The 27,108-nt window shown below is 39.5% G+C and overlaps 1 protein-coding gene across 1 annotated transcript in view; it reads left to right on the top strand.

Moving 5' to 3' along the window:
* Positions 1-20,861, top strand: part of TBX20 (T-box transcription factor 20) — an 86,341-nt gene extending 65,480 nt beyond the window's left edge. The window contains exons 6-8 of the mRNA XM_060781623.2: positions 610-686; positions 18,011-18,123; positions 19,689-20,861. Coding sequence (XP_060637606.2) covers positions 610-686; positions 18,011-18,123; positions 19,689-20,029 — 531 coding nt within the window. The 3' untranslated portion in view covers positions 20,030-20,861. The remainder of the gene's footprint in view (positions 1-609; positions 687-18,010; positions 18,124-19,688) is intronic.
* The last annotated feature ends 6,247 nt before the right edge of the window (positions 20,862-27,108 follow it).

Below are 27,108 nucleotides of genomic sequence, written 5' to 3' on the forward strand. Positions count from 1 at the left end.
GCAGTATTGGGTACCTAAGCTAGTGTTATATAAAGTACACTCACTGAAGGGAGGGAGATACATATCTTATAAGGAGCCATCAAGAAGGTTCTTTCTACTGTCTTCTTCAGACAATCCTTGAGGATGGTGGGATGAAGAGAAAGTCCTCCCCTGGAGATTCAGGCACTAATTCAGGCTTTCAAAAAGTCTGGACCTAAATTGAATATGCTTTTACCAGTCCTTTGAATTGTGCCTGGAAATGTAATGGCAACCAGTGAAACGGTTTTAACAAAGGAGTTATATACTTGTTATTATTAGTCTTGATTAGCAATCCAGCTGCAAAATTTTGGACCTGCTGAAGTTTCTGAACAGTCATTTAGAGAGCAGCACAGTAACCCAAATGGGATGCAGTCAAGGCATGTAATCAGCAAGCTCTAGTTCCAGAGCCTTGAAGCTAATGGTGGTGATCAAACTTTATTACACTCCTAGCAGGAAGGAAGCAATACAAATTGCCAATCTCCTTCTAGGATATTAATTTTGCAGGAACTCATTGGGAGTCTTTGTATATATGGATTGATTTGAGTCTCGCATTACGAGATGTATGACTTTCTCATATTCTCTATTTTCCAGATAACCAAGCTGAAAATTGATAGCAACCCTTTTGCTAAAGGATTCAGGGACTCTTCCAGACTCACCGATATAGAGAGGTAATGAGATCCTTTTGTTTACTTTTTCTTCTGATAAGATAATAAGGAATTGGCATGAAAAGTATTCTTTTACCCCTCATGTAGCTGCAGCTTTGACAGTTATGTGGTATCCAAGAGGCCTCAAGTTCTTTATAAACAGTTTGGAGCTAGAGCTACTTAAGAATATTTAATGATTCCAGGTGACTAATTATGCTCATCTTTCTCCTCTAGTTTTTGGTTCTTTTGAAGCTTTCAGATCTGCATGCAACATTTTGAAGGAAATCAATGACATCATGGTTTCCATGTTTTTATTTTATTTTCACCATTTTTATGCCATGGTTGTCCACCCCTATCTCTTCCTCCCACTTCTGGAAGAAAGAGCCGCTGATTCAAATACTCCGTGAAGTCATGAAGGAGACCCCTCAGTAGACTCTGTGATCTTGGAATGGGTTGACATCTCTTTTGTCTGAAAGTTGTGATAAGTTAGAACCCTCAAACGTTTTAAACAGAGGGCCAAGTCCAGTCTCTCAAACTGTTGGAGGGCCAGATTATAATTTGAAAAAAACACGAATGAATTCCTATGCACACTGCACATTTCTTATTTGTACTGCAAAAAAAACCCTTAAAAACAATACAGTAATTAAAATGAAGAACAATTTTAACAAATATAAATTTATTAGTATTTCAATGGGAAGTGTGGGCCTGCTTTTGGTTGATGAGATAGGATTGTTGCTGTTGTAGTGTGCTTTCAAGTCATTTCAGACTTAGGTTGACCCTGAGCGAGGACCGGGTAAATGACCTTGGAGGGCTGCATCTGGCCCTCAGGCCTTAGTTTGAGGATCCCTTTGTTAGAATGAGGAGAGGGTGTATGTGGCTTATACATGTGGGCCTCCAAGTCTTTGTTCCAACTCTTCTGGTTTTCGTAATAGGCGACCCCTTGTTGCTATGATTGTCTTCTAAATGTAGGGTCTTGATGGTGGGTCCTTAGGTCACAGTAGAGACCTATTACTGATCTCCATGTTCTTTTGCATTGTGGGCATTGATTCCAATGGAAGATGGTCCCAAGAAGGATGTTGGCTTGACTTGTTTTCCTCTTGACACATTTCCACATTTCTTCTTTTTGCCCTCTGTTCATGCCTCTTCAAATTTTGCAACACTGTTGGTAACAGCTGACCTCTAGTTAGAAATGGGGCCACAAGGTGGAATCCACCACATGCGAGTGTAGAGAAGAGCAAACCACAGACCACCTACTGCAATGCATCCTGAGCCCTGCCACATGCACAATGGTGGACATTCTTACAGCAACACCAGAGGCACTCCAAGTGGCCAGCTACTGGTCAAAGGACATTTAATAGACTACCAAGCCGGCAAACTTTGTGTTTTGTTTGTTTGTTTGTTTTTTAATGCAATACAACTGTTTTGGTTCACTCCTGACACGATAAATAAATTGGTTGATTGTGGGCAGCTATAATTCTCTGTAGAGATTCTGAAGTTTAAAAAATCTAATTTTTTTCCTACAGTAAAAAAAGACTTTTACTATAAATGTGTCATCCTGGGAAATGTGAGATGGTTAAAAAGTCTTTTTAGTGCATATTTTATATGCATGAAAAGCCTGCAATATGAGTCATTTCATAGAATAGTGGAGCTTGAAAACAAACTCACAAAGATAATAGGTTCTCAAATGCAAATAATAATAATAATAATAATAATAATAATAATATTCCATTTTCTGTACATGCCTCACTGCATATTGTTTGCACTTTCTTGAAAGGTGGATATTTGATTAGCCTTTGCAACCAGATAATCTGATTTATGAATATACTTCCTAAAGGAAGACACAATTTTGTGTATGAATAGTTTGCAACATTTATATGGCCATCCATCCTTTGTAAAAAAAAAATGCAAGCAGACTCTTTTTCATCACAAGCTGTGAGTCTTTGGAGTGACCTAAATAGTGAGAATGTGGGACAAAGCTTTGGATTTAATTTTCAGATATTTAAGTCTCCTTTTTTCCCTAACTAGCCTTTAGGGAGGGAAACAAATCAGATCAAATGATCTTTAGAGACCTAAGGAAATTCAATTAGGCTGGAGTCAGTAACTGCACTAAACCACCTAGTAATTGGATTGCTCCTTGTAACTGATTGAAACGGCATCTATCTGCAACCAAATAGGCTGGGCTTCCTTACAGTATAACTGAGAGAAAAACACATCTTTTTATGACATGATGACAGACATTGCACTTTCCCACCCTAATTGAATATGTTTTTATGAATACATGACTTGAACAATTTTGAACTTCCTATTTCAGATTTACAGTCGCTATCAGGACCTAACATGATCTAAGGCTCAAATGCAAAGTTTGTGAACCCAGGCTCCATCTACACTGCTATATAATGTGGTTTCATAATGCAGTTTAACTGCCTTGAACTGCATTATATGGCACTGTGGACTTATATAATGCACTTCAATGCAGTTAAACTGCATTATGAAACCACATTATTTGGCAGTATAGATGGGGCATTAAGTACATTAAGTAATAATGAAACTTCTTCTGAATATGTATTGGGTGCTTTTCCTCCATCACTGACTAACTTGTAACTTGCATATGAACATTTTGACTTTATGGACCACTTCAGAAGACATGGCCTCCATTAAGGAGCTAGCCCATGTGAGGAAGCCGTGTAATTATCAATATCAACTTAGGAGCTGGATGCCAAGGGACCACTAATTAAGGGGGGTTTACTTATTTGATAGCGTAGCTTACGTTTAATAACCCTAATTTGGTACTTCTTCTTCTTGACTTAGAAGAAATTGTTTGACTTAGAAGAAATTGTATCAGAGGCAAGGCTTGAGAAAAACAGTAACAAGTTTATTGGAATATAACAAGAGTAGAATAGATTCAATGTTACTTCACTCTAGAGGCACAAACTTAGCTGGTTATATTTATAGAGGTTCTTGGATGACTCTAGGCTCTAAACAGATTTCAAAAGGTTTCTTTAGGCAGATGTTTCTTTCTTTAACAACCGTTCTGGTAATACAAATAAGCCACTTGACTTATTAACTGTATTGGCTCCAAGCCAAATCTTGTTTCTTAATCAAAGAATCAGTCCTCCCTGTGGTTCTATCACTACAGGTTTTCTACTTCCACACAGGATCAATTACCTCTGTAGTTCACAACTACAGATCAGTTCCTTGATCCTCTCATTGGGGAATCCTCCCCTGTAACCCTCTGGTTACAGACTGCAGATTCACAGATCAGTCCTCTTCTGTAACTCTCCGGCTACAGACTACTGATTCACATATCAGTCCACTTCTGTAACTCTCCAGCTACAGACTCCTGATTCACAGATCAGTCCTCTTCTGTAACTCCGGCTACAAACTGACAACTTTCAAAAAACTGCGCTGCCAAGTGGCAGTTGGCTCCGCCCCCGTTGCTATGGCAACTCAGCTCAAGGCAAGCCAAGCCAGTTACCATCCCTAATAAAATACAATTCTACATACTTACCATTACTAACTATTGTCTAAACAATACATGACTATAGGAATAAAAATACACATAATCACAGCCCAGTATCTCTGGCCATTCACATCAGAAGCTTTATGCACTACATTTTGTAGCCATTTCCAACCTAATGTCTGTTGCGCAAAGCATGCTTTAGCCAAGTCCCCTGCAAAAGACACACAAACAAGAGGAAAAATGAACAGAAAAACTTTACTTTTATCAGCAGAGGCATAAACTTGCAGTATTGCATACAAAATCAAACAGTGCAACAAACTTACATAGTCCTTGTAAGTAACACAGAATAAGGCTTCTTCATCAGCATTCAAATGAGAGAGCAAATCATAAACCTTGAGTAAATAGCTATTCCACCATAGCAAAGAGCATCGCTGTTAGAGCATAGCAGCATTACAGCACATTGCTTCTCCAAACTGTATTCTAAAATCCATACAGTTATACCCCACCAGGTGTGGCCCAAACATGCTGGCTGACCTACATTACCAGCTGTATGTAATAATTAACATTATAAGGGTTTTTTAAACACACATTTGATCCTGCTACGACTTACTGTAACAATGTTTCCAAGATATGTTGTGGGTCATGGTGCCTGATGGTGATGGGAAATATCAACTTGCACACCTGGAAGATACTAGGAGGGGAATGGTAAACAAACACAACTATCATATGGCCTAAAAATTCAGAAATGCCAATCTTTCTATTTTTTTTCCATGTCAGGAGTGACTTCAGAAACTGCAAGTCACTTCTGGTATGAGATAATTGGCTGTCTGCAAGATGTTGCCCAGGGGATGCCCTGATATTTTACCATCCTGTGGGAGGCTTCTCTCATGTTCCTGCATGGGAAGCTGAAGCTGACAGATGGGGGCTCAATCCACTCTCTGGATTCGAACTGCCGACCTTTCGGTCATTAGTCCAGCTGGCACAAGGGTTTTAACCCATTGTGCCACTGGGGTTATAGATTGCTAGCCTCACACATTGGCATTTAACATACAAAAAATAGCTCTACCACTTTATACTAGTTTTATTTGGGGGGAAATGGAAGTAGTATTTTTATTTTTATTTGGAAAGAAAATATTAGATTAAATAAGTGGAATATGTGCAATCTAAGGAAGTTGTTTCATTAAAACTTTTGAGACCTGGTGATACTTTAAAAATCATTTTAGACTCAAACAACAAATTCTTGTGGAAATGTAGTTTTGCTTGTTCATTGTTAGAATAACCTGATCTCTTAATCAGGGACACTACAAAACATTTTGCTGCTTGTACTAGGGCAACAAATGGCACACATTCTCCTATTCAGATCATTCTGCCCAAAGCCAACAAAGTTATTTTGCCATTGGAGGAAGGAAATCCCTTAAATGCCCCTTCTTTTCCTTCTACTTGTTTTTCTTCCTACTGAATGCTAGGCAGTACTTCATCCAACCAAGTTGTCATGTCTTTCACTAATTTTTAAAAATCAATACTTTACTAAATTGCTAGTTTATTTTTTAAAAAACGGTTTTTGTAGAATTGTTTAACTCATAGGAAATTTTCTGGGGAGTCTTGAAAGAGAAATCTATATAAATAAAAATGTAATGTTTGTTTGTGGGATTAACAGAACTCAAAAACCAGTGGGCCAATTGACACCAAATTTGGACAGCCAACAACCCAATGTATGTCCTTCACACAAAAATATTTGATTTTGTCATTTGGGAGTTGTAGTTCTTGGGATTTATAGTTTATCTACAATCCAAGAGCATTCTGAATTCCACCAGTGATGGAATTGAACCAAATATGGCACACAGGACTCCCATGACCAACATTGACCTTCAGTTTGGGAGGTGTAGTTCACCTACATCCAGAGACCACTGTGGACTCAAACAATGATGGATCTGGAACAAACTTGGCACAAATATTCCATATGCCCAAATATGAACACAGATTGAGTTTGGGGGAATCAGACCTTGACATTTGGGAGTTGTCGTTACTGGGATTTATAGTTTACCTACAATCAAAGAGCATTCTGAACCCCACAAACGACAGAATTGGGGCAAATTTCCCACACAGAACCTCCATGACCAACAGAAAATACTCAAGGCCATCCAGTTCAACTCTCTTCACCAGAGCAAGAAAATCTAATCAAAGCCCTCCTGACAAAGAGCCATCCACTCATAGAGATAGATATATATGATTCACACACAGAGAGATATATAATATCATAGTTTTCAAAGAGACCTCTAGAGAAGGACAATGATATGTTGCATATTCCAGAGTAGACAAACCAGACACTTTCCAAATCAACACTGACAAAGAAACAACAAGAAATACTGTTTACCCACAAGCATAAAGACATTACATAGATTAGAAATCAACACCTTCTCATTACTTTCCAGATCATCAGACTGGGCCACAGCAACGCATGGCAGGGGGTGGCTAGTTTATAATAAAGTTTCATGGCTCAGCCATCACTAGGTCAAAGTCATTGTTTTCCAAGTGTAAGTTTGTTTTCCCAAAAAGTCAAGCAGTCATCATGTAGGAGAGGGCTCTATGTTTTGCCCTGTCCACATGCATCTGAAACTATTCACATGTAGACTGTGTGAGAAAGCACCATGTGGAAGTGGCTCTCGCATATGGATGTGAGAAAGAAGACATCTTCTTCATGGTCGCATGGCTTGGTATTGTGTTAAATGATTCAATTTATTGTCTCTTTTCTTTTTTCAGCTGTGAGGGGTGACTAGATTTATTTTGTGTCTTCCTCTGAAACTGTTTAGGTGACTCACCTCTGATATTTCATGCAATTGGGCAGTCTTCCAATTGTGACAGGAGGTGTGAATATGAAACCATTGACATTCATAACTAAAGAACACCATCAGCCTAATAACTGCCAAACAATACACTCTATACCCATTTTTTCTTTGTTGAATCACTGAATGGCTAAACAAATTGGATTTGTGACAGTTATTGATTTTCTGCATTAATATTCTTTTCATCAAAACCAGAGAGGGAGGGAGAGAGAGAGACTATGAGATTGAGAGAAAGAAAGAATACATGAAGAATGGATGCTTTCTGACTGCATGATTTGACCAACCCATGATATGGTATTTTTGGACAGGAGTTTGTCTATAGCAGGGGTCCTCAAACTTTTTAAACAGGGGGCCAGGTCACAGTCCCTCAAACTGTTGGAGGGCTGGATTACAATTTGAAAAAAACATGAATGAATTCCAATGCACACTGTACATATCTTTCTTTGTTGTGCAAAACACACCTAAAACAATACAATAATTAAAATGAAGAACAATTTTAACAAATATAAACTTATTAGTGTTTCAATGGGAAGTGTGGGCCTGCTTTTGGCTGGTGAGGTAGGATTGTTGTTGTTGTTGCTGTTGTTGTTGCGTGCTTTCAAGTCATTTCAGACTTAGGTTGACCCTGAGCGAGGGCTGGGTAAATAACCTTGGAGGGCCGTATTTGGCCCCTGGGCCATAGTTTGAGGACCCCTGGTCTATAGAGTTGGCTGTAATCAGAGCTGGGGAAAGTTTTATGTTCTGATTACATCTCCCAAAGTTTCATGTTATGATTACAATCCCATACCCGGGAAATTCTGACAGTCATAGTCCAGAAAGTAACTTTCCCAAGTTCTGATTGAAGGTTGGAACTTTAATAGTGGCAACACTGCTGTAAAGATGCCACGCAACGAAACCAAAGAATGTCGTGTATACCACGTGTTAGTTACATACCTACATTAACTCTGAGCAAAAAGACTCGCCCTTCCTATGTCACGCGCATGCGGAGTGATGCAAACTGAACTTCATATTAGCTTGCAGTCTAAAGTAAGTGTTGTCACTATGTTTTCGAAACAAGAACAACGGAGTTGGATAAAGATTGAATATGCCAGAGGTCGTACAGTATGACAGTGTCATCAAATTCTTCAAGAGGCTTGCGGGGAATCTGCATTGCCTTACAGAACAGTGGCAAGGGGTGGGTAAAAGCCTTCAACGAAGGATGCCAAAATGTGGCAGACATACATTGGCCAGGTTGTCCTAGTGTCAGCAAAGCAGAAGTGAATGCTGTTGCCGCACTCTTAGACAGTGATCGACACCATACGATTCATGAGCTGGCCTGAAACACAGGATTTGCGCATATAGCTGTGCTCCACATTCTGAAGGAATGCCTGGGCATGAGAAAAATTGCTTCACGATGGGTTCCACATCATTTGGCAGAAATGCAGAAATGGCTACGATACGATGCTGCTCGTACCCACATGGAGCGTTATGAGCGCAAAGGAGAGGCTTTCTTACGCTGTATCATTACGCTGGATGAGACCTGGGCCAGATCATACCAGCCAGAACTGAAACACCAATCGAACTAATGGTGTAATTACGGGTCACCACAAAGTTCGAAATTTCGTCAGAACCCCAACAATGTGAAAGTTATGGTGATGCTTGTGTACGACTGTGATGGTGTCATCCCCCACATCAGACCGTCAATGTGCAGTATTACTGCTCATTTTTGGAACACCATCTCAGACCTGCTTTGAGAAAAAAGGCGACACTTTCTGCAGAATGCCCCTATTATTTTGCATGAAAATGCTCAGCCACATGCAGTGCAAGCTGTGGCTGATTTGCTCGTTCGATGGGGCTGGGAAGTGCTGTACCATTTACCATACTCCCCAGACTTAAGCTCTTGTGACTTTGACTTAATTCCTTAGATGAAGGAACCACTTTGTGGCATTAACTTCAGAACTATTGCAGAGATTCTTGCGCTGTAGACCGCTCTATTCGAACTATCAACAGAACAGGCAATGCAACAGGTGTCCTACGACTTTCACATCGTTGGAAACGGGTTGTACACAATGCCAGTGACTATATTGAAGGGCTGTAAAACTTGGTGGCATGTATCACTTTTGTATTATATGTAAATAAATAGTTGCCACTATTAAAGTTCCAACCCTCGTATTAAATGTGCACATACTTGGGACTTTTTAAGTGTACTTTATAGTCTTAAATGTGCATTGGTAGTATGCGTTTTCTGGCTGCAGCGATTTTGAATGGTCTCAAAGCCGCATTATAGTATCAGTATAGATGGGGCTGGAGAAGTCTGCTAGACACTCCTGCCATACCACCATTCAAGCACAGCATTGTTATTCTTCACCTTTACCCAAATTGCCCTGTTTCTCCCAACCTAGGGTGTGTCATGCTATTTGTTTTCATATGAAACACTATAATGTAATTTACAACCAAACTCAGCTCTTTTTTCATATTTTGGAACCAAGAAAATGTATGAGATGGCAGTTTCCATAATTTCTAACTGACATGGCCAATGCCTATGCTGACTGGAAACTGTGCTCCAACTTAACTGTTTTTGGGATAGGTGTAACATGGCATTCAGAGAAAAATCTGAAACTAAGGTAATGTGGCAAGTTGATAATATCAGTCAGTAAAAGCTGCAATGTATACGGAATTCTTTTTTTCAGCAAAAGCTTCTCAACTAATTTTCACAGGGTGAAAAATCCTATACAGGCGGTCCTCAAGTTCCAGACAAGATAGATTCTGTAGGTTTGTTCTTCAGTTGAATTTGTTTGAAAGTTGGAACAGGTACATTTTTTAAGTGTAACTCCAGCTAAATATATAAACTTTTTAGCTTTTAAAGCTTTGGATAGCATCCCTGTGGTTTTCGTTTTGCTGTCTGTGCCCCTGTTCAGAAAATTTCACCTCATTTTCTGTCCCTGGGATAAATAGATTTTGAATAATGTGGCTTGTTGTTGAAATAAGGATTGGTTATAAAGCTTCAGTCAAGATACCTTTTCCCCATGATACCTCTTTCAGTGAATTTCCCTTTGGAATGGTAGATTTGTCTCACGTCCTGTTGTCCCACCTCCGTTTGTAACTATGAGTTGTTTGTATGTCAGATATTTGTGACTTGGGTACTACCCGTATATTCATAGGAATAAATGCTCAAGGTGAATGGGGAAATCTACTTGTTTGTATCTTGATGCATGTGGAGCTCTGACTCCAAAGCGATGATGTCTAACAAAAACTGGAAGCAAAATATTTAGCCTTTGTGCCCACCTTTAACAATTGTTTTACTGGACGGCAGTGGCCAAATTTATATTCTGGGAAAAACATAATTAATTATCAAGAACAAGGAATGTTTGAGGATAAGCAGACTCAAAGCTTTTCAAAGATTAAAACAGAACTGCATAATTAGATATAAAATGACTGGCTCAATAGGCATCAATTTTGAAAAATGTGAATATATCCTGTATAGAAACACTCCAAATTTAATTGTTCTCTCAAACTGCCACTGCCATATTTTTTATGGAGGAGAATTGTAATAGGAAATATATTGATCTGTTAGCAATTTATAGAATTATCCCCTTATGCGTATGGAAAAGATCATGGCATGGATCTCCTGTTTGTCAATGCTATTTATAAATAGTTTAAGGGCCCATCCAGGCATATACAAAAGGAAATCATGCTTTGCTAAAACTGATGGCAATACTTTTGTTTGTAATTATGGTCAGATGTAATCAGTGATGGTGTTGATGAGTGATTTGGAACAGAGGCTGAATTTAGTTCTGTTTTGGAAGCAAAAAGCTAGGGACTGGAAAAAGTTACATTTTTTGAGCTACGGCTCCCACAATTCTCCAAAGAGTGGCCATGCCTGTGGATTCTAGGTGCTGAAGTCCAAGAGTTTTTTTCCAAGCTCTGTGATCATCTGATTGGCACTGTTGCTGACTATGTGCAAGGGCAACAACAAAAACAACAAAACTTTATTTATATACCGCTCTATCTCCCTGAGGGGACTCAGAGCAGTTTCCAAGTAACATCATCAATACATACAAAATAAACAACATAAACATAAAATTAGCAAGACAGTATAAGCATAAAAATCACAATAGCACATATATATTTAAAGTAATCCTGCCTGTTCAAGGCAATTTAAAAAGGCTGGGCCGAGGCTAGTGCAATTTGTAGAGGGCCCGGGAAATTAGGTGCAATGCTATAACAGGCAACAACAATAATAGGTAAAGTCTATGGCTGTTCATTTCCGTGGCCTAATAAGAAGAAGTAACCTGGGTAATTGGTAGAAAAAGATATGGCCATATTCAACAGTATCTGGGGCTAAGCTAGAACTAGTCGTTCTCAAAGGCTTGTTTAAACCACCAGGTGTTCAAGCTCTTACAAAAGAAGGGGGGGGATGGGGCCTGTCTTATTTCTCTAGGAAGGGTGTTCCAGAGGCGGGGGGCCACCACTAAGAAGGCCCTCTCTCTCATCCCCACCAACCATGCTTGTGACGGTGGTGGGAGCGAAAGAAGGGCCTTTCTGGAAGATCTTAAAGTTCACGCCAATTCATAGAGGGAGATGTGATTGCAAAGATAGGCAGGGCCCAAACTGTTTAGGGCAGGGATCCTCAAACTAAGGCCCAGGGGCCAGATACAGCCCTCCAAGGTCATTTACCCAGCTCTCACTCAGGGTCAACCTAAGTCTGAAACGACTTGAAAGCACACAACAACAACTCTATCTCATCAGCCAAAAGCAGGCCCACACTTCCCATTGAAATACTAATCAGTTTATATTTGTTAAATTTGTTCTTCAATTTAATTATTATTATATTGTTTTTACATGTTTTTTGCACTACAAATAAGATATGTGAAGTGTACATAGGAATTAATTCTTTTTTTTCCCTTCAAATTATAATCCGGCCCTCTAACAGTTTGAGGGACTGTGACCTGGCCCTCTGTTTAAAAAGTTGGAGGACCCCTAGTTTAGGGCTTTATAGGTCATAACCTGCACCTTGAATTTGACTCGACAACTTATTGGCAGCCAGTGAAGCTCTTTTAAAAGGGGTGTTGTATGCTCCCTATAGTTTGCTCCAGTAAGGAGCCTGGCTCTGCCTGTTGTACCAGTTGGAGCTTCCAGGCTGTCTTCAAGGGCAGCTCCACATAGAGCGCATTGCAATAGTTCAATCTGGATGTAACCAAGGCGTGGACCACACTGGCCAAGTCAGACTTCATGAGGTATGAACTTCAGCTCCTGCTCCATATAGGGCCTATTTGCAATGCATTTAATTATCTTCCTATTAGATTACAGCAATGTGAACTGTGTAGTTCTGTCCTTAACTAATGTTCAAAAGCTATTATTTCAGGCACTTCTACCCTGCCCTTCTCAACCCCCGAGGGAGGGACTTAGGGCGGCTTACAATCGGCACAATTCGACCACAAGTTAAAACATTCAATTAATATAATAACAACTAAAAGCCAATCTAGTGGCCAACGTTTACCGAGTTGTAAAATCCGTAAGTCCATTCAACATTACCATAGTCCTTTCCACATTCTGATCGTCATTACCTTGTCAGTCTGCCAGATTACCCAGAGGCCTGGTCCCATATCCATGTTTTCAGCTTCCTTCTGAAGGAGAGGAGGGATGTTGATGACCTAATTTCCCCAGGAAGTGAGTTCCACAGGCGAGGGGCCACCACTGAGAAGGCTCTCTCCCTCGTCCCCACCAGCCTTACTTGTGGGGCCGAGAGCAGGGCCTCCCCAGAAGATCTTAAGCTCCGAGGTGGGACATGGAAGGAGATACGTTCGGAGAGGTACGCTGGGCCAGAGCTGTATAGGGTTTTATAGGTCTGAATTGTGTTTGAATTGTGCTCGGAACTGGATCGGCAGCCAGTGGAGCTATAGCCATTTCTCAAGTTCTCCTCATTCTGAGTTCAGGCTTTTTACAGTCCATCTTATGTCAGGGTTACAAATTGCTATGGCTGCTGAACTCTAAAGCCCTCAGCCAATATGAGCTTAATTTATCATGTTGTCCTGCTCCTACTCTTGTTCATTTGAACAAAATAATGCAATTTTTTTTGCATTTCTCCTTTTGCCAGATTAGAGGAAAGAGGCATTCAAATGCATAATGTAGCCAGTGTGCCCTATCCCTCTCCATCTCTCTCTCTGTCTTCCCTCTCCCCCTGCATCTCTTTTTCCCTGTAAGATTTGCTAGGAGATAACTCTGATATGGCCACTGTCTTCAATCACTTAAAAGGAAATAATTCAATTATATCCTCCTCTCAATAGCAACTGCCATTGCTTTCTGTCCACTTCCAGTCCCCACAAGTAAATTACTTTGATAAAATCCCCCCACTCCTTACTCATATTTTTCCCCCACTAGACCTTAATATGTTATGATGCCAGTGATATTCCAAGGGCAAAACAATTCTCAGATCTTTAGTAAGAAAAGGGAGAGGATTTTGAGATGCTTTTTTGAAGTTTTTGGTTGTTTCCTTTTATCCTATTTTTCAACAACAACAAATTCTCTGAAATGCAGTTCATTTGTAGTTAACCCGAATTACCAAAAGACATGTCCAGAAGGGATCTTTGCCAAATGCAAGGTTTAAATTGCGGCAATTAACAGGATTTAGAAGTGCATCAGGTCAGATTGGTCTTGGGGGATTCCTTCTAGCTAAAATGGCTTTGTTCATAAATAGATTAAATCCCTGCAATTCGCTTCTACTTTGGCAAAGCCATATTTGTGAAAAGGTGTTTGTTTCCCATTTGACACACAGCATATCATTCAGAGAACTGTCTCCAGGGTCCATTTCATTGACCTAGAGAGCCAATGGTCTCTGACCTGCATACATTAGAAAACGTTTCTCACAATGAGAGCTTACGTGATAGGAAAAATCTTCAGGAGTAGACACCCACCAATTCTGCAAAGCTAGGCTGGGTTCAAAGAAGAGGTTTTTAAGTGGTAGCCCCAATCTTACAGAATTTTCATTCTGGAGAGGGTCACCAGGGACCAGTTATACAGTTCTTGAGAAGTAAATCACTTAAGTTATTTTTGTCACTCTTGCCTGATTGATAATTGTGTCAGATGTTATTTGCTTGGAAGCCTATTTCACATATAGTATATAGACCTACGTTTCCCACGATGATTCTGATTACCATCATTGTTGTTCATTCGTTCAGTCGTTTCCGACTCTTCATGACCTCATGGACCAGCCCACGCCAGAGCTCCCTGTCGGCCATCACCACCCCCAGCTCCTTCAAGATCAATCCAGTCACTTCAAGGATCCCATCCATCCATCTTGCCCTTGGTCAGCCCCTCTTCCTTTTTCCTTCCATTTCCCCCAGCATCATTGTCTTCTCTAAGCTTTCCTTTCTTCTCATTATGTGGCCAAAGTACTTCATCTTGGCCTCTAATATCCTTCCCTCCAATGAGCAGTCAGGCTTTATTTCCTGAAGTATGGACTGGTTGGATCTTCTCGCAGTCCAAGGCACTCTCAGAACTTTCCTCCAGCACCACAGTCCAAAAGCATCTATCATCCTTCCCTCATCCTTCCCTATGGTCCAGCTCTCACATTCGTAGGTGACTATGGGGAATACCATTGCTTTAACTATGCGGATCTTTGTTGCCAGTGTGATGTCTCTACTCTTCACTATTTTATTGAGATTGGACATTGCTCTCCTCCCAAGAAGTAAGCATCTCTTACTATCATAAGAGTGTTAAAATAGGTTGTTAGTTGCCCCAGAAAGGTTTGGTATGGATGTTTTAATAAGTGTTTTAAAAGCCTTCAATTAAAAAAATGTTTCTTTATACCAGTGTTTCCCAACTTTTTTTTGTCCAGGGACCACTTGACCAGAGACCACTCCAACATTAGTACCAAAAGGGTTACAAATCAGTTTTTGGTCAACTTTAGATTTGGTTTAGTTATTTGGGGTGCTAACTCATAAAACTGCATTGGCTAAACCACATCAGCTCTAGTTTCTGATACAGAACATAAGCCATCCAGTAGTCACCATCTGCTCACCCACAGAAAACCATATTTAATAATCTAGAGCTGATGACATCGATCCAATGCAATTTTCTGAATCAGCACCCCATGTAACCCCAGGAATAGGCCTAAAAACAAAGACACCAAGTCACCTTCTTCCAGATGGCACACGGAACATCTCCGCTCGGAACCAGCTGTTGGGAGGCTTATTGTTGCACCTTTTGTGGGTAGTCAGCCTCTCCCCTTCTGACATCTTCATTGCCTTTGCACTATAAGAAGGTTTCGCAACACCAGTCACTCTTGTTGCAATGGTGTAGTAACGGTGAGGCCGTGGACCATATTTTAGTTCTTGGAGACCACTGGTGATTCACGGACCACAGGTTGGGCACCATTGCTTTATAACTTCAGAGGCTGAATCTAGATTAAGGTACAATGTAGCCCTACATGTTTTTCCAAAGTTAAATCTGGTGATTTCAGCATCAGGGAAATATGTCTAGGACTGTACCCCTGATAAAGCTGTTATAAAATTAATTTCACTAAAAATGGGTTTTGAGCTCACTGTGATGCTAATTCATCATGCATTAGGTAAATTGCCTTGTAAGGTCCTGCTATTTGTGGCTGCCCTGTTTCTAAATGAAATAGCTGTTCTTTGTGTTCCATTCTTTGCGGGTTAATGTTGGTTCAATCTATCAGTATCAACATTATCATGATTATTAGTCTACTCATTGTGTTTAGTAACACTGCAGTGCCTCCAGATGTGTAAAACATTTGACGTTTTTGAGACTCTGGCCTGAATCTTCCAATGTGTCCTTGGCTTGTTATTAAACATTAACAAGGATTAAAAACAGCAAATGGTAGTAGTAAAATAGAACTGTATAACTACTTAGTTTGCCTGTTCATACAGGATGCAGCAGCATAACTTCCTTTTTTCAAAACTTAATAAAATCCACTGTATGAATCAGAATTTTTTTATAATGTAGGCACATACCTAAAGTTTTGTTTTATGTAATTTTGAAGATCAAATTAGGTAAGTGACGTCCCCCATTCTCCATACACTAAGTAAACTGATTTCTGGCATTTGCCATGACTCTTGCCAGCATAGCAGGCATTATGTTGGCAATTTCTTCCTGGACGTTGGTCTTCAAATCTTGTTAGGTCCTTGGACGGTTCACATAAACGCAGGATTTCAAAAAAAAAACCCATAGAAAAAAATCACAAGGGGCCAAATCTGGAGAGCGGGCCGGCCACTCCAAATCCGCTCGAAAAGTAGGCCTCAACGGCAAAAGCACGCTCCTCACTGTTTCAATGCATGATGGTGACTGAATTGTGTCAGGACAAAACTTTATACTCCCGCCTCTCGAACGAGACCACTAGCGCTCCGCTACATCTTCAGCCGACTGAATGGCGCGCATTTTTAAAAAGGAAGTTATGCTGCTGCACCCTGTACTTTCATTTCTTTTCTTTTAAATATTTCCTGCCATATCTCCATATTTGTTGGGGTTAAGGCATAGGAACCCTGTAACAGTAGAAAAAAAATCTCTCATTCTCTCTTTCTTTCTCTCACTCTTTATCCCGAGAAACATCTCTCTAGGTTTTCCAGTGTGACTCGATGCTCAACTTCCACTGGAAGTTAACTATAGAATTGTGCTAGAGGACCTATACATGTGTAGAAAAGTATTCTCTGGGAATTTCTAGGTCCTCCAGCAGAGCTCCATGGTCAATTTCTGGAGGACCTAGAGATTCTTAGAATATATTAATCAAATCCATGAATTATCATATTTGCAGAAGTGAAAATTGCAAACATGGAGGGCCAACTGTACTTGTAGCAGGACACAAAACCAGTTTTTTAAAGTGCTAATAGCCTATTTGTAGTCTTTTGACTTAGATGTTTAACTCTTTCAGCAATAGGAGCCTGATTTTTCTCAAACCGAGGAAACATTATTGCACAGTCTTTGTGTATTTTGGTTTAATGCCAAAATGAAGACACGAATAGTTTAGTTTTGTCATTCATTGTTAGAGTAACCTCCAGGGAAACTGTTGACTCAAGCAGTGGAATCAAAAGAGGTCTCTATAGAGGTGACTATTGCTGTGGATTTAGCAAATCCACCCTTGGGTTTATAAGCAATCTTCCTATAGCTGCTTGAGGTGGCGTGAGAGCTGGCTCACAATTTGAAGAAGGAATGGCTATGAAATACATAGTGACTTTTTAAAAGGCAGAGTGGATCTGTCCATCATCCTCAGAGTCAGCAAACTTGGAAGTGGATTGTGGAATTTAAGGACTAAAGTGCATGTTGGGTTCACAATGTTATTAGCAACAATGCTTCCTTAAAAATGAAATAGAGGGATCTCATGGGTCCATTCTTCTCAGGAATGCTGCTATGTGAGCATGTGCATGTGTGCATGTACATGCATAGTGCGTGTATGGAAGATTTAAACCTCTGAATCTCAGTGAAGCTATTGGTGAGCCCTTAATGATAACTTTCTCTTTCTAATACTGCACAGACGCATATGACTATGCGCTAGTGGGATCTCCATCCATATCATGGCTGGAAAAAGAAGGCTCAATTTTTCTTTGTAGTGTACTGAGTTCTGAAGAACTATGCCCCTTCTCAATGTAATATTTCAGTTTTCAAAACCCAGGATGGTTTCATTAATCATATCATTGTTGGCATGCTTTGTTAGATGCAAAGGTTGTCATTGATTGATTTGCTTTCAGCCTAAAAACGCATTCACTGAAATTATTTGGGGGGGCTTTAGTTTATGAAAGTAGTCATTTCTGAGAATGGAGTAATCTAGTGATTTTTGGTTAATTTTTAAAACTTGAAAGAAAACTGATGGGGGGCAAGTGCCATTGATTCTCATGCTACCATTTTATTTCAACTGTATGAGGATTATGGCACAGATTGGAGGATTAAATTAGCACGACTTTGTGAGGTAGGTGACCACTCACTCAGTTTCCAAGCTGCCATAGTTGCAGCACTAATAGTACTGAATTACAAACATTAGTTCTGATTTAAGTCAGCCTACATAGACATCTTTCAAGTGACTACTGATGTGGGATGTTGTTTTTTTTTTTTAATAGAGAAAGTGTTGAGAGCCTTATTCAAAAGCATTCCTATGCACGATCCCCTATTAGGACCTATGGCAGTGAGGATGACATTCTGGGAGATGAGAGCCAAACATCACAAAGCAGAGGTAAGTTAGGGGTCTGATCCAAAAAGTTGCAGAGCTCAAGCCTGCAGTGCCAGTATCATGGCTGGAAAAAGAGGAATGTCACATCTATGGCTTTGATTGTAAAAATAAATCCCAAGAAAGGTGCAGGCTATGTTTTCAGGAGATGAGAACACCACACCTAGAAATATTCTAGATGTGACCAATTTTCATTGTCGAATTCTCTGCAAACTGAAGGAAGATATCATGGGTTTGGAACAGAATTCTGATTTAGATTTGCAGACTCAGACTTGGTTGTGTTAATATTTTAAGGGCCAATATTTTAATGTATTTTATTGCTTTTTAATGTATTTTTTATAGCTTGTTCATGTTAATTGCTGTGTTCTGTTTCTTTGTCGGCATCTAATGACTGCCAATTGTAAGCCGTCCTGAGTCCCTCTTTGGGGGTTGAGAAGGACGGGATACAAATACTCCAAATAAATAAATAAATAAATTTGGAAAGTAAATGCCCTCTTTGTGCCCACCCCCCAAACAGCATAGTTACAACCTTCTGTGGCTTTCTCCTACTCCTGAAACAATGAAGATATAGACATAAAATTGCTTCTTTATTTATATATTGGACTAGCCATCCCCTGCCACACGTTGCTGTGGCCCAACGTATATGTGTGTTTGTGTGTGTATATTTGTGTATATGTGTATATATGTGTGTTTGTGTGTATAAGTAGTTTTGTGCATGCATTTTAATGTGGGTTTTTTTGCATTTTAAGTCCCTTCCGCTGTGTTTTTCAGGGTTTTTATGAGTGATGGTCACTCGTTGGCCGGATAGGTGTATTGTGTCCAAATTTCATGTCAATTCATCCAGTGGTTTTTGAGTTATGTTAATCTCCCAAATGAACATTACATTTTTATTTACATAGATTTATACCTTCCTTCCCCTGTCAAAATGGCATTAAGGCAGGTCAGAGTAATACTGTATAAAAGGTTTAACTTAAAATGCCAAACAATTATCACACACTCTTATAATGAGTATCTAAGTGCATAAGGGTCCTTAAGCCTTATGCACTTTATGTCTCATGAGTGAACATGGCACTAATGAGACGTGATTTGAAGTATCTGTATCTTCTCAGCTTCCACACCATGGGTTGGATTTTTCCCAAACTTCATAGAGGACTCCTTAGGATATGTGTGCTAGATAAAAACCTGTGAGTACATTGCATGAGGCAATACCAACACGTAGAGATCCCTCTGATATCCCTTAGTTGAAATGATAGTCCTAGAAATGCTTCTGTAGTTGCTTTTTCTTGAGACATTTTGACACAATCTGATGTTGCTTGGCTACATGTGTTCTGTTTTTGTCAGTGAAATGTCCATTTCCAGTGGTTCCCAACCTTTGGTCCTCCCGGTGTTTTGGACTTCAGCTCCCACAATTCCTAAGACCTGGTAAGCTGGCTGGGATTTCTGGGAGATGAAGTCCAAAATACTTGGAGGACCAAAGGTTGGGAACTACTGTATGAACTGCACTAACAACTTTTTTTCCTGTTTGTATTGTAAAATTTTAAGGGATTTTTTCCTTCACTTTTTTTTTACAGGATCTGCTTTTACCACATCTGACAACTTGTCTCTCAGTTCCTGGGTCTCATCATCATCCAGCTTCCCCGGATTTCAGCATCCGCAGTCTTTGACTGCCCTTGGTTCCAGCACTACATCTATAGCCACTCCTATTCCACACCCAATGCAAGCATCCCTGCCTCCATACAGCCGCCTGGGGATGCCGCTAGCACCTTCTGCCATTGCCAGCTCAATGCAGGGAAGTGGCCCGACATTCCCCTCCTTTCACATGCCACGGTACCACCATTACTTTCAGCAGGGGCCTTATGCGGCAATCCAGGGACTGCGCCACTCCTCAGCGGTGATGACACCTTTTGTATGACTGACCCTTAGGCAAAGGGAGCCCAGACTTGGTACAGAAGCAATGACAAACCTGTTTGAAAGCCGTATGGAGGAACAGTAGAGGGAATCCTAAGACAACCAGCCAGCGCAAAACTCTGGATTTAGATTCCTCCTCCGATGTGAAGCTTAAGTGAAGCTTGGAGTGTCTCAGAGCTTTAAGTGTGATACTGCCAAAGGAATTCCAGCTGTTGAAAGGTCTGTAAATAAATATTGGATGATTGGAAGGTGCATCATAACCACTAGATATGAGACTGTGTTTCCACAGCTGTGTATAATTGTACCGGGTATACATTTCCGCAGAGCTTGGGAAAGAGGTTTATTTTTTTGGGCTGCAACTCCCAGACTTCCCTCAGCCGCCATGATAATGGGATTCTGGGAGTTGCAGTTCCAAAAACAACTTATCCAGGTTCTAAATTTCCTCTCCCTGTGAAAACAAAAGAGGCAATATTGTGTTAATAACTTCATTGCTTTCTATTAATAATAGGGAAAAGTGTGTGTTTTAAGCATGTTTGAGCTACTTCAGTGTTACATTCTCTATGAAAGTAATGGGGAAATACTAGCCCACTATTTTCTCCCTTCTTTTTAACCTCTTTATTTTAAATTCTAGCCACAATTTACTGAGAATAGTGGAAACTATGCATTGACACATTTCTTGTGGAACAGAATGGCAGACAAAAAATCAGAACATATGCTCTAGGGAAACCTTTTCATCTGTTGTGGAGAAGATATTCCCACATCATTTTTTACTAATCATAAAGTAAAACATTCTCTAATTTTTATCCTTTACATTTCTAATTCAGTAGTGACATTAACAATCTGATGTTTTTGTGTAAAGTGGTAATTTTAAAACTGTTTTTTTAAATGGTTGCAAAGATCTCTTAATTTGAAGATGAGTAAGCTCCATGTCCCACTCCTCTGCATTCAACTATACCAAAATTATTTATGTATTGACTTAAGATAAGAAGATTGAGAATGGAGTTGATTAACTTGTGACTCTATCAGCTCCAGCTCCTCATACGGGGACATGAGAGAAGCCTCCCACAAGGATGATAAAAACATCAAATCATCCGGGCGTCCCCTGGGCAACGTCCTTGCAGACGGCCAATTCTCTCACACCAGAAGCGACTTGCAGTTTCTCAAGTCGCTCCTGACACGACAAAAAAAAAATCCAGCTCTTTCTGGGCTGCAGTTCCTATAAGGCCTCATCTACATTGTCATATAAAATCCAGATTATCTGCTTTGAACTGGATTATATGGCAGTTTAGACTCATATAATCCAGTTCAAAACAGATAATCTGGATGTTATATAGCAGTGTAGATGGAGCCTTAGCCTCGATAGTAGGGCCAATGCTGGAAACTGATAGGAACTGAAGTTCAGCAACATGGGAGGACTATAAATTCCCATCCCCGATGTAGGAGGAAACAGCCAGCCATAACCAACCAAAACTCCACTCAAAGAGAATGCAATAAACATATCTGAATATGGAAAGATCCCAAAGAACAAAAAATTGCCCAACAGAGATGGGTCAACCCTGTCCACAACTGTTAATTTAAACCATAGTATGGCTAAGAAATATGCAATAGTCTAGTATCGTTGACTATGAAATAAACTCCAGACAGCATAGCCAATATGAAGGATAACAGAGTTCATCATCTGAATCAGGGTTACATGTTGCTCACACTTGTCAGACTTCTGGCCATTTCAACTTTCAGTCCCAGAAAGCGGAGAGAAGTTTTCTTGCTCTTATGGTTTCAGAAACAAATCATGTAAGGAAAAAGCCAAAACGTTCAAATGAGTGAAGTCACATTTCAAAAGACCTAATTCTCATATTGATAACCATTTAGATTATTTATTTAATGGATCAGGCCAGGCATGTAGCCAGGAAGGGGGGGGGGTTCGCGAAAAGGCCTTACTGGTGCATTATTTAAACTGTTTTGTTTATTCATATCATTATCTGATCACCATACTCAATATATCCCATATGCATGGGGGTATTGGGGTAATGATACAAAAGGTTTGCTAGAGTAGACCCTCTTTCACTCAGACTCAGCCCCCCCCCCCCGAAACAAACTCAGCCCCCCCCCCCCCCCATCGAAATCCTGGTTACGGGCCTGGATCAGGCATATTTACATATTTGAGGATTTCATTTCATAATAACAAAACAGAAACATGTTCATCAAATTGCCTAATCATGTGGAACAGGCTACACTGCTTTTTCCAAATAATGCTACTTCATTGTTTTTTACTGCATCAGAGCTTCCACTTCTGAATAATTCCTTAATATAATCCTTGATTTGCTGTGGAATAAGATCATTATATAGAAATAAACTCTAGATTACTGTAGTTAAAATCAGCTCTGCAGTTCCAAGTCTTTGAGGCTGCAGTATATACTTTGATCTTCATCTAAATGGGGGTTGCCTTACAGCTTCAGAATATGTCATGCACTCCATCCTAGATGCATGTGCTGAGCATTATCTAACATTGAAGAAAACAGGGTTGTCATTCCTCAAAGTGTTCCATGTAAATATCCAAACACTGACATGGTGGCATTGTGATGAACGTCTTTAGAATTTGGGGCAGATAAACTTTCATTTCAATTATTCTAACTTGATGTTATTGTGAATGCATTTTTGTTGTTCTGCTTTTCCCTGTTCATTTATTGCAATACATGTGGTTCTGATATTTCCCATTTCCTAACAAGGGACTAAGGTTTTTATTTATGACAGTGATAATTGTCAGCTATTTTAGTTTCTGGTTTGAAATGTTGGTACTTGATTGAAAAAAAATCCAAAGCATTGATTTCAGAGAATAAAATTGTAACTTTATAAATAATTTTCTGAAAAGGATTTTGGACAAGAAATACAGATTCCTGTATTTCAGCTCTGGCACATATAAAATAAACATTTTGTATCTTTAATACCTTAAGAAATATGAAGAAAGTGAAACCAAAAACTGGACATAGTCTCTCTTAACAGAATGTATTACTGTTTTCTTGTTTGCTGTGTAAATTGTTTTAATGAACTGTGTGAGCACATTCACCATGTAATATTATGTGTATGTATGGGGGAAAGGAAGGCAAAACGTTTTATGACAAAAGGAGAGCATACATTAGGAACAGTCAGCAAATAATAAAATCTTTTTAAGTGCAATATATTTATTTCTGTCAGAAATATAGTATCAACAATATGTGATATTTGAAGCACTAAATGTGATTTGTAAGCAGCTTAAATATATATATCACAAAGTTGTACATAAGTGCAAATGTGGATATTCATTTTCTTCCATTAAAATATTGGAATTTTTAAATATCATGTGGATTTATTTGTCAAGCTTTAGTTGTTATGTTTTGGAAATTAAATAATACCTCTGAATGGGAGTGGGTGAAAAGTTCATTTGCCTTTAATTTTAATGTGAGATTTCTCAATTCACATCTCATACAGTGAATCTATGAATTTGCCTTCAGAAATGTATTTGTTCCTGAGCTCGTAATAAAATATGCAAAACAGCCATCTAGGTTTGGAAAAACATATTCCGACTTACTTTAGTCAGTGAGAGAATGCAAACAAATGTATATCTGTCATGTTTTCAGCTTCACCAGAAAGCAAAGGTAAGTCCCCTCCTAACAGATTTTGCCAAGAAAACCACATGATAGGTTTGCCTTAGAGTTGACAGAAGACTTTTTTTGCATCAGGAATGACTTGAGAAACTGCAAGTTGAATCTTGTGTAAGAATTGGTCATCTGCAAGGATGTTGCCCAGGGGATGCCCAGATGTTTTATTATTTTGTGGGAGGCTTTTTTCATGTCCCTGCATGAGAAGCTGGAGCTAACAGACAGGAGCTTACCCTGCTCCCCAGATTCGAACCACCAACCTTTTGGTCAGCAGTCCTGCCGGCACCAGGGTTTAACCCACTGCACCACTGGGGACTCCTGTCAGAAGGCGGAAGCATATTGAAGGCATACAATTATGCAATTTGAAACCTTACTAAATGGTTTTTAGGCACTAGAATAATTTTTGACTCAAAATTATACTGTTTTCTGAGACAAATGCAACAAAAGAGAAAAAGAAAAGAAAAGTTCAGGGTCGTAGCGACAGTTATCCCCATCTTTAGTAATCTCACTCAAGTCCCTTCCACACTGCCCTATATCCCAGGATCTGATCTCAGATTATCTGCTTTAAACTGGATTATACGAGTCTCCACTGCCAGATAATCAAGGATAAGAAAATTATCTGGAATCAGATCCTGGTATATAGAGGTAGTGTGGAAGGGACCTCAGAAAGGGGAAAATGTTTGCAATTCAATGTCTTTTGTGAAAATGAAATATTTGCAAAAAAATTAAAAAATGTAAAAAAACCCATCAATAGTGGCTTTCCACTTTTCAATGAGGCAAGATTTTGTTTGGTCTAGAGCTGAGGTGACAATGAAAACGCACAGGACAAGAATGTGGACTTTATTTTAAAAGGCCTATTCAATTTATTTGTTTTATTTCTATCCCACTTTTCCTTCTAAATAGGTTTTCAATTGGCTTTGTTTTAGCTACTTATTCAAATAAAAACTTCCTTTATAAAATTCTACCCACAACGATTCAGGTCTTGAAGCTATTTATTTATTAACTATGTTTATTTATTTATTTTTTTCTCTCCACAAAGGAGACTCAGAGCAGATTATAGTTATTATAGCTACAACAAGAATAAGAGTTGCTGTCAGCTTCTAGGCTGACTTACTCAGCCGAGTCCTGGGTTTCAATTGTATATTGTATGCTTTATAAGACCCTTTCCTTTTTTTCCTTTGAAAGTCAACACACATAGCTGTGATCTGGAATGTGTGTGTGAGGTTAAACTTCTTTTTTTCAATGTGTTTTCTTAAACTGGAAAAAACCCTCTTCTACATGAAGTTTTCAAAAAAAATGTAAAAACTATAGGCATCAACTGAAGGGTTTTTTTCATATTTAACTCTTCTGTGACAAAGGGAAGGATTTAAAAATTTTAAAATATGAGAAGAGAGGTTTAAATCTCTCATACTTTGTGCATATTAAACTCAATCTCGACAAAGGGTACACAAACTTAGCATAGAGTACAAAGACCGAGGAAACTTAACCTACATCCTACACATTTAGAATAGTGTTGGTGGCACAGTGGGTTAAAGCGCTGAGCTGCTCAACTTGTAGACAGAAAGGTTGCAGGTTCAAATCGGGGAGCAGCTTGAGCTACCGCAGTTAGCCCCAGCTTCTGCCAACCCAGCAGTTTGAAAACATGCAAATGTGAGTAGACCAATAGCAGGAAGGTAACAGTGCTCCATGCAGTCATGCTGGCCACATGACCTTGGAGGTATCCACAGACAATGCCGGCTCTTCAGCTTAGAAATGGAGCCCCTGGTGGCACAGTGGGTTAAACCCCTGTGCCAGCAGGACTGAAGACCGACAGGTCACAGGTTCAAATCCGGGGAGAGGCGGATGAGCTCCCTCTATCAGCTCCAGCTCCTCATGCGGGGACATGAGAGAAGCCTCCCACAAGGATGATAAAAACATCAAATCATCCGGGCGTTCCCTGGGCAACGTCCTTGCAGATGGCCAATTCTCTCACACCAGAAGCAACTTGCAGTTTCTCAAGTCACTCCTGACACAACAACAACAACAAAAAAAAAAAGGTTAGAAATGAAGATGAGCACCAACACCCAGAATTGGACACGACTGGACTTAATGTCAGGGGATAACCTTTACTTTTACCCATTTCACACAGAAATCAAGTTATCATTTCAGTCTGCTTCTGTTGGCAATGAATCCTTCAGTCATTTGCATGTTAGTGGCCACAAATGCAACCGCTTGATGGTGCTTTCAGTACCTTCTTTCACAAGTTGGGATAGGAAGGGTACAAAGCTAGATGGTAAGTTGCTATGGGAGAAACAAGTGGGACAACTGATTTCTCCATACCTTTGAAAAATGTGGGTTCCCTTTTGAGTTTCAGCTGAAGAGAGCTCACTGTAAATGATTTTACTGCCTGTGATGAGCTGCTTTTATTAAATATGGCCACAAGGTGGCATCACTGCATCACAACCTTTTCCAGCAGGATGTAACCTATTTTGAACAAATGAAAAAAATGAGCACTCAGCAAGTTTATTGTAAGAATACAAAGGATTCGCTTGCAAATGAAACCGAAGGCCAATTTCAACCAGCATTCCGCTTCAAGCTGGGCAAACTTCCAGAGAAAGCAGTTGGCTCTAGGATAAGCAGGACAGTAAGTTGCAAGGAGTGGTGGGTAAGAAATGTTCCCTTATACAGGAATAACACAACAAATGAAATACTTGTGAAATGTCTTACTTCCAAAATGAAAAGCACTCGGTTACTTGCATTTACTGCTAGAGGAAATGGTGGTTCAATGGTTCCACAAGCCAATATTCTGAAGTGATAAGTATTTTTCTTATTCCAGTTCTCTCCAAAACACCCTAATTTCATAAATCTAGCACGTACTCTTTTAACAAACAAAAGCACTAAACTTTTTATTCTTAGAGGAAAGGTGCATCTTTTTGTAACCATTTTATGATGTGATTTTTTTGGGGGGAAAAACCCACATTAAATATTAATCAGAAATTTATAAGAATCCAAAGTGAAATTATTTAAGGGATAATTCATAAATGATAAATGCTAACAGCAATGCAGTGTAGGTCTTTATTTATTTATTTATTTTTATTTACTTTGCTTATATACCGCTGTTCTCAGCCCGAAGGCGACTCACGGCGGTTCACAGCAATAAGAGACAGCAAAAATTCGATGTACAGTATAAAAACAGTTAACAGCCTAATCCATTACAGAATTGATAACAATAAACAATTAACGATTACTACAGTAGCCATTCACTATCGTCTCATCATCAAAAACATGATCCAAATTCGTCATCCATTGATCCATTCCAGTGTTCATTAATCAATCATTGCACTAATTATTCGAACGCCTGCTCAAACAGCCAGGTCTTCACTTCACCCCCTTCTGCCATGCAGGAAAAGCACAATCAAGTACCCCACAACAGATGGCCATCCAGTTTTTGTAATAGTAGTAGTAGTAA

The sequence above is a fragment of the Anolis sagrei genome, chromosome 6 (genome assembly GCF_037176765.1).
Source record: "Anolis sagrei isolate rAnoSag1 chromosome 6, rAnoSag1.mat, whole genome shotgun sequence".
NCBI lineage: Eukaryota > Metazoa > Chordata > Lepidosauria > Squamata > Dactyloidae > Anolis > Anolis sagrei.